The sequence below is a fragment of the Lycium barbarum genome, chromosome 7 (genome assembly GCF_019175385.1).
Source record: "Lycium barbarum isolate Lr01 chromosome 7, ASM1917538v2, whole genome shotgun sequence".
In the NCBI taxonomy this organism is placed as follows: domain Eukaryota; kingdom Viridiplantae; phylum Streptophyta; class Magnoliopsida; order Solanales; family Solanaceae; genus Lycium; species Lycium barbarum.
In genome coordinates this window covers 96,567,308-96,574,822 of record NC_083343.1, presented here as the reverse complement: position 1 = coordinate 96,574,822, position 7,515 = coordinate 96,567,308, and the positions used below count along the sequence as shown (strand labels likewise).

The 7,515-nt window shown below is 39.1% G+C and overlaps 1 protein-coding gene across 1 annotated transcript; it reads right to left on the bottom strand.

Annotated features, from left to right (window-relative positions):
• Positions 1-6,492: 6,492 nt before the first annotated feature.
• LOC132601629 (uncharacterized) lies at positions 6,493-7,268 on the bottom strand. Its single transcript, XM_060314706.1, has 2 exons — positions 6,902-7,268; positions 6,493-6,797 (listed from the first exon to the last, which is right to left on the bottom strand). The coding sequence occupies exons 1-2, from the start codon at positions 7,266-7,268 to the stop codon at positions 6,493-6,495; spliced, it is 672 nt and encodes a 223-aa protein (XP_060170689.1).
• Between the last annotated feature and the right edge of the window lie 247 nt (positions 7,269-7,515).

Sequence of the window (7,515 nt, the reverse complement as noted above, 5' to 3'; positions counted from 1 at the left end):
TGTTACTCCATCTCTTGTCTGCATACCGTTCAATTGTGTCAGTACTGATTGATTCTACTCAACTAGTTAGTATTCTTCTTAACTCTCTTGGGTTGCCTTATACTGCTTCTGTGGCATTCCCCAGTTTTATTGCAGTGGTATTCTATAGTTTGTTATACTGGAGTTCCTCAATTTCAGATAATTAACCTTTCTTGTATTCCTTGGTTTCCTTATTTGAGCAATAACATGGTTCCTTCTTAACATATACAGTTTTTTCTCGTGCACTTACTGACTCCTCATCTTTACGTACATGTAGACTCTACATTCACGATTCACAAATTCCTTTGGTATTTCTTGATTACCGTTTATTTACTACCAATGGGTGTATTCTAGAGTTTTCTAGATTGCTTGCCCAAGTAATTCTTGAATACCATCCTCCTTTTCTTATGGCTAAAATTTATGCACGTACTCACAGTTATCCCTTTTTCCTTATCACCTGTCTGTCTACTAGTTCAGGCCTTATCATTCTTGTTGTCCCTTTGACCTCTATCGTTTACATCCTTATATGCTCGCTTACCCAGTACTTACCATATACCTTTATTCGCTTTTGGTCTCATCCTCTTTATCCCCTTTTTATATGTCAGAAACTCTAACTCCTTTGACCTTTATGTATCCTTCCTACGCTTCACTGATACTCCATACCTTCATCTTTGTAGAGTTTAACTTATTCTCTTCCCCTTTAAGGATAACCTCAGAAACTGGTAATAAGTATCCCTTGCTTTCTCGAGACTTCCTTCCACCCATACACCTTACTTGATTCTCTCTTTCTCCTTTCCAATAAAGTTTTTTATGTTCAGTCTGGGCTATTGGTAATTCTTGCATTTATATCAAGAATATCTCGAATCTCTTCTTCAGTGATCCTTTTTTTTCAATTCATCCTTGAAGTTTCTAGTGCTTAGTCTGACTGATGAATTAGGGATAAGCTTTTTCCGAAATGTGAACCAGGTTTCTTACTATGCGGCGAATTCAAATTATTTCACTCTTTCCTTTGTCTGTAGTTTTCCATCATAGATATCTATCGGAACCATTATTTTGCTCGTTCTATGCGATTTCATTGCCACCAGCTTTGTTCCAATCAGGCGCATCACCCCTTTAATACTTCCTTTGAGATTCTTCTTGGACTCTTGGCCTTCGCTTGATTCTTACCTGCTAAATCTTCCCTATAATCTGGCATACCCTATTTGTTGCTTTAGTTTATAAGCCGCACAGATATTCGATGTCCTTAAATACTCATTTCCTCTATTTACCTTTTGCGATTGAAGATTTTTGTCTGTTCCCCCTCTTACAGTGGCCTTATCCTTTAGCCAACCAAATCTGATTTCTTCTTGTAATGCCATCATAAATCAATGTACTATTGCATTTATTTCCCACTACCCGCTCTTTCATTTGCCCAGCTCATACTGTTTTGTAGTTCTTCTTTACTAGGTAGTGGTGCCCCAGTCAAGTTCTTCCAATATCTTCTCGATCCTTGTCCTACTCACAAATACTTATAAAATATCTCTTTTTCTTCTTTTTTTCATCCCTTTCTGATCTTCCCTTTCGATGCCATAACTTGTTCATATTTATACATATCACTCATATGTTCATCTTTTTTCTTTATAATCGAATATTTGTACTCCTTATCAAGACTCCTGTCCCATGCGATCGATGTTTTGCCTCTTTACCAGACTTATTAGCTTATAAACTTTCCTCTTGTCCTTGATCATTATACAACTTCCTTTAACCGGTTCATTAGTTTCATATCCTCATTTTGAGTGTTATATTATTCTTTCCGAGGGCCATATCTCCTCCCTATGTCATTGAGTTTATAGAAAGACAGAAGAGACATGTTACAGTATTAGTGTTTTTCAGCATATGCATGGCATACTGCATGATATACATATATATTTTTCTTTAGCCTGGCCACTTGGTCAGTGAGACATTTTCCTTAGACTGACCACTTGGTCAGTGAGATAGATATGATTGGCCTACGGGCTAGTGAGATAGATATGCCTGGCCTACGGGCCAGTGAGATAGATATGACTGGTCTACAGTCCAGTGAGATAGATATGCCTGGCCTACTGGTCAGTGAGACAGATATGCCTGGCCTATGTGTCAGTGAGACAGAATGCCTTGCCGACGGGTCAGTGAGACAGATTTCCTGGTCGTCGGGTTAGTGAGAATTTTTAGTTGCCTGGCCACTTGGTCAGTGAGATATATAATAGCATTATATTACATTTCATATGAGACAGGTCAGGCGAGATTTTCAGGGCATTCTTTGGCCTCCAGATTGTATTATTTTCAGTTCAGTTTCAGTTATTCCATTGCCTTGCATAATCAGTACATTTTTTCGTACTGATGTCCCTTTTTCTTGGGGCGCTGCATTCATGCCCGTAAGTTCAGGTAGCCAGACAGACGATCCAGCTCAGTAGGTCTTCCACTAAGCTGCAGTCAGGGCGCTCCACTTAGTCCGGAGCTGCAGTCCCTTTTGGTATGCTATTTTGATATATATATATATATATATATATATATATATATATATATATATATATATATATATATATATATATATATATATATATGGGTATGACGGGACCTTTTCCTGTCCTTTCTACAGCTCGTGTTCCCTAGAGGTCTGTAGGCAGTTGTATGTAGTTGGGATGTTATGTAGCCTTATTGGCTCTCATTTTTGTTGTACATCATACATAGCAGCCTCGTCGTCTTGCTCAGTTGTGTATATATATTTTGGGGGTGTGTGTGCCCAGTTCAGATGAGATTGTCAGTATATATATATATATATAGATTACGACCTCGCTGGCTTGTTGGTACTGTCTGTGTGCAGGTAGGCCTTAACAGAGTTTTCGATTTCGAGTGGTTTGCTCGGGCCTAGTTTGGCACCGAGTGTCGGTCGAGCCGCTCCAGATTTGGGGTCTGACAAACTTGGTATCAGAGCAGTTCTGTCCTAGGGTTGTCTACAGACCGTGTCCAGTAGAGTTTTGTTTATGGGTGTGAAGCGCCACACTTATAAACAGGAGGCTTTAGGGCATTTAGGATGGTTTCCCTTTTTTGTATTCTAAACCGTGCCATAGAGCTGAGTCATAGGATGTAATCTTCAACCCTGGATTATGTTGTTTTACTGTTTGATGACGTCTCCTTCAGAAAGGACTACGGGTGATTCTAAGATTGCAATGATGACCGGGGAAAAGAAAAAAAGTAATGTTAAAGAAGAATCTAGAGTGAAATCTGTGGTTAGAAGATGGGTTAAAATCGTGAACATGTCAATAGCAATATGTTGTGGTAATAAGGAAGGTATGTATGACACTTGGATATCTTACACTTCGCAAGATGATAGTCGAAGTATCTACTAGATTTACCCCTAAAAATCAAAATATGTATATTCAGTCTTTTACATGTCTATTCTTCACAAGTGTATTGAGAAATCCCCCATAGTTGTACCAATTGATGATATTTGGTGTACAGAACAATTATCATATGAGAAAGTCCCTACTATCCTCTCAGACCGCCAAAGTTTGGATTAAAAAGGGATGTATGTGAAGGTAGAAGTGATGACTTGAGAAGTTAAGAAAGATATGAGATCCAAGTATCCGCATTTGTCTCTGTTAGTAAAAGAGATCTAGATTGAGACATTATAACCTTTAGGTTGGTAGTACTACAGCTACAGAGGAAGCTCTATCGAAACTTCCATAAGATTTCTGAGAGTTTAACATTCGAGGATGAATGTTACACCTCAAATATTTTCACGTCGTCTGTAAACTAACGTAAGCTCAGAAAGGTCATAGAACCCTTATAAGGTTAAGTAGTACTCTTAACAAGTGTTAAGAAAGTGTCTAAAGGTTCTGCGATCAAGAAAATCGAAGAAAATAAGTTTGTCAAAAATTTGGAAAAAATTGGCGGAATTTTGGACAAATATTTTGGGTCAACTTCAGAGAGATATATCTCTTGGGATATCAGGAGTTTTTGAGGTGTTTCAAGAGCCTAAAATGAAGTTCGTCGAGTGTAGTTTCCAACACAACAAACCGTTTGTCAATACGACATCGGAGTAGGGAGTTATGGGCATTTTGAAATGGACTGTCAGAAGCCTGCGAACCTATGCGGAAATTCTAGAAACTACTTAAAAGGCCCACCAATTTCGGCCCATCAGCTCAACCCAATTTGGACTACTATATATACCCCCTTAAGTCATCTATATCACTCAATTTTTCACCATTTCTCATCTCCACACCTCTCTAGAACCTCCCACAACATTAATCCAATATCCAAACCCCTCTAAACATATCCCAAATCCTCTAAAATATTCCTCCAACTTCCACAACATGCACATATATTCCTACAAGTCTATATGACAATTTTGTTCATTTTTATTTCATTTTTAACATAGCCCCAAGTCCTTGAAGGCCCTAAAAACCTCTCCAAACATGTTCCAACATATTTCCAAGCCTAAATAAAGGATCAAAGTGAAGATTGAAGTGGTTAAGGGTTTCCAAGTGAGGTCTACACTTGTCTCCTCTTCTTGAAGATGTTTGAATGAGTATTTTTAAGATGAAGAAACCACTTGGTCTGGAGCTGCAGTCCCTTTTGGTATGCTATTTTGATATATATATATATATATATATATATATATATATATATATATATATATATATATATAGATATATGGCTATGACGGGACCTTGTCCTGTCCTTTCTACAGCTCGTGTTCCCTAGAAGTCCGTAGGCAGTTGTATGTAGTTGGGATGTTATGTAGCCTTGTTGGTTCTCATTTTTGTTGTACAGCATACATAGCAGCCTCATTGTTTTGCTCAGTTATGTATCTATATTTTGGGGGTGTGTGTGCCAAGTTCAGATGAGATAGTCAGTATATATATATATATATATATCTAGATTACGACCTCACCGGCGTGTTGGTATTGTCTGTGTACAGGTAGGCCTTATCAGAGTTTCAGATTTAGAGTTGTTCGCTTGGGCCTAGTTTGGCACCGAGTGCTGGTCACGCTGCTCCAGATCTGGGGCATGGCATTACTGGGGTTGTGAACCCAAAGATAGGTGTTTTGTGATTGGGATTTGTGATTGATATACGCAAAATGGATTGTTAGGGTTTATTTATTCTTCATTCATAATTAATGGTTGCAAACATTGATTAAAGTCATAAACCTTGATTTGTTTGGAAAAATAATTAGAGTTGGTAAGAATAAACAACAAGAACTCAAAGCTTTAAACTTTGTTTAATAAATTCACTTAGAAATAAGAGGAATTTACTTGGCATAATTAACTGTTCTTCATGCATACTTTCTTATCTTTGGGAAAAGCATAGAAAGAAATAGTCTTTTCTTATTGAAAAATAGTCTAGCTTCATATAGAGGCAAAGTGCATCCATACAACGATCCATTAGAAGTATATCAAGATCAACACCCATGATCATACACTTTGTCTGAAGGGAACACAACCTTGATTTCTTTTACCATAAATCACAATCCAAAGAAATTAGTCATAAACAACCAACTTTTACAAAAATCATCAGATTAAGACATTAGACCTAAATTAAGCATTCTAAGATTTTAGTAACCTTTTCACACCATATTGCCTGTGGGATTTGACCCCAACCTTGTTGGGTTACTAAATTTGACATCGTCTGCTTTACGCTAATAAAAGGTGTAATTTAAGCGTATCAGTAGTCTATACACATGCACAAGGATCCATCCTTCTTTCGAACAAACAAGACCGGTGCGCCCAAAGGTGAGACACTTGGCCTTATAAATCCTTTGTCAAGAAGATCCTTCAACTGAACTTTTAACTCCTTCAATTCGGCTGGGGCCACTCTATACGGCGGAATAGATATCGGCTTAGTACCGGGAAGTAAATCAATTCCAAAGTCAATTTTCCTATTGGGAGAAACTCTAGGTAGATCATCTGAAAAGACTTATGAAAATTCACTGACAACTGGTACAGACTGGAGAGTCGGAGTCTGGGCATCTACATCCCTGACTCGGACTAGGTGGTAAATATACCCCTTGAAAATCATCTTTCTTGCTCTAAGATAGGAAATAAATCTGCCCCTGGGTGCTACTGAATTACCCCTCCATTCTATAAGTTCATCGAGGAAATCAAAGGTTATTATTTTAGTCCAACAACCCACTGAGGCATAACAGGACTCTAACCAATCCATACCCATGATTACATCAAAGTCTACCATCTCTAATTCGTTTAAGTCTGTTATGGTACTGCAGTGGTAGATTAGCACTGGACAGCCCCTATAAATACGTCTAGCTATAATTGACTCCCCAACTAGTGTGTCTACTTCAAAGGTTTCACGCAACTGTTTGGGTTTTATCCCAAACTTCTTAGCAATATAAGGGGTTACATGAGATAGAATGGATCCTGGGTCTATAAGAGTAGAAACATCAAAGATGAAGACTATTAGCATACCTGTGAAACATCTCTACGGGACTCTGCATCCTAACGTCCTGACATTGCATACAGACGATATTGACCACTGCCTGTATTTCTAAACTTTGCTGCCCCACCCCCCTGCTGGGCTTGGCAATTTCGAGGAGCTGCTGAATTAGTGGACTGAGCTATATTACTGTTACCTCTGATATTCTGTTTCACTGATGGACAATCCCGTAGAAAATGACCTGGCTGACCACACCCAAAATAATCATCCATGCCCGAATGGCATACTCCTGAGTGCTTCTTACCATAAGTGTTGCAAGTAGGGTGTTGGAAACCACGGTCGGTCATGCTGGCCTGAGACTGTGAGCCTGCGGTTTTGAAGTTTCAGCCTTTCTAATTAAACTTGGACCTCTGATATGGGGCACTAGCTGTAGAGGAGCAGGTCCTGATGACCTATTCTTAAAGAACTCACGGTTTTCACCTCCTTGACATCCTCTCTGACTGAAATTACCAGCAGACTTAGCCCTCTTGTTGAACTCTCTATCTTTCTGCTTCTGTAGGGCTTCTTCTTCCTTCAGCCTAGTCTCATTAGCTTGCACAAATGCCAGTATCTTCGAAATAGTCATCCTGTCATTCTGAGCAGCCGTATTAGCATCCCTGTGAAACCTGAGTTTAAGCTTAAGCACAAACCTTCTAACCATGGCTCTCATATCCGAAACCACGTGAGGAGCATGTCTGTACAATGACACGAACTTGAGATAATAGTCCTGAACAGTCATGTCATTCTGCCTTAGATTCTCAAACTCAGTAGCCTTGGCTTCCCTAACCTCAAATGGCATGAACTTCTCAATGAAAGCGTCTGCAAATTCATCCTAAGTAGCGGAAGGTGCATCCTCCCCTCGGGACTGTTCCCATATCTCATACCAAATATAGGCCACATCTTGCACCTGGAAAACTCCAAATTTCGCTACCTCTATATCGGTAGCATGCATCAAATGAAATACCTTTTAGAGTCCATCAATGTAATTCTGCGGGTCGTTATCCTTCTTTGACCCTGTGAACACTTGCGGCTTCATCCGCAGAAAC

What these genes read in the sequence shown, in the direction of transcription:
- LOC132601629 (XM_060314706.1), bottom strand. Translation starts at nt 7,268, where the DNA reads ATGCCATTTGAGGTTAGGGAAGCCAAGGCTACTGAGTTTGAGAATCTA. An exon ending in ATGTCAAGGAGGTGAAAACC is followed by an intron (nt 6,798 to 6,901) that starts GTGAGTTCTTTA and finishes TCAAAACCGCAG; the next exon opens with GCTCACAGTCTCAGGCCAGC.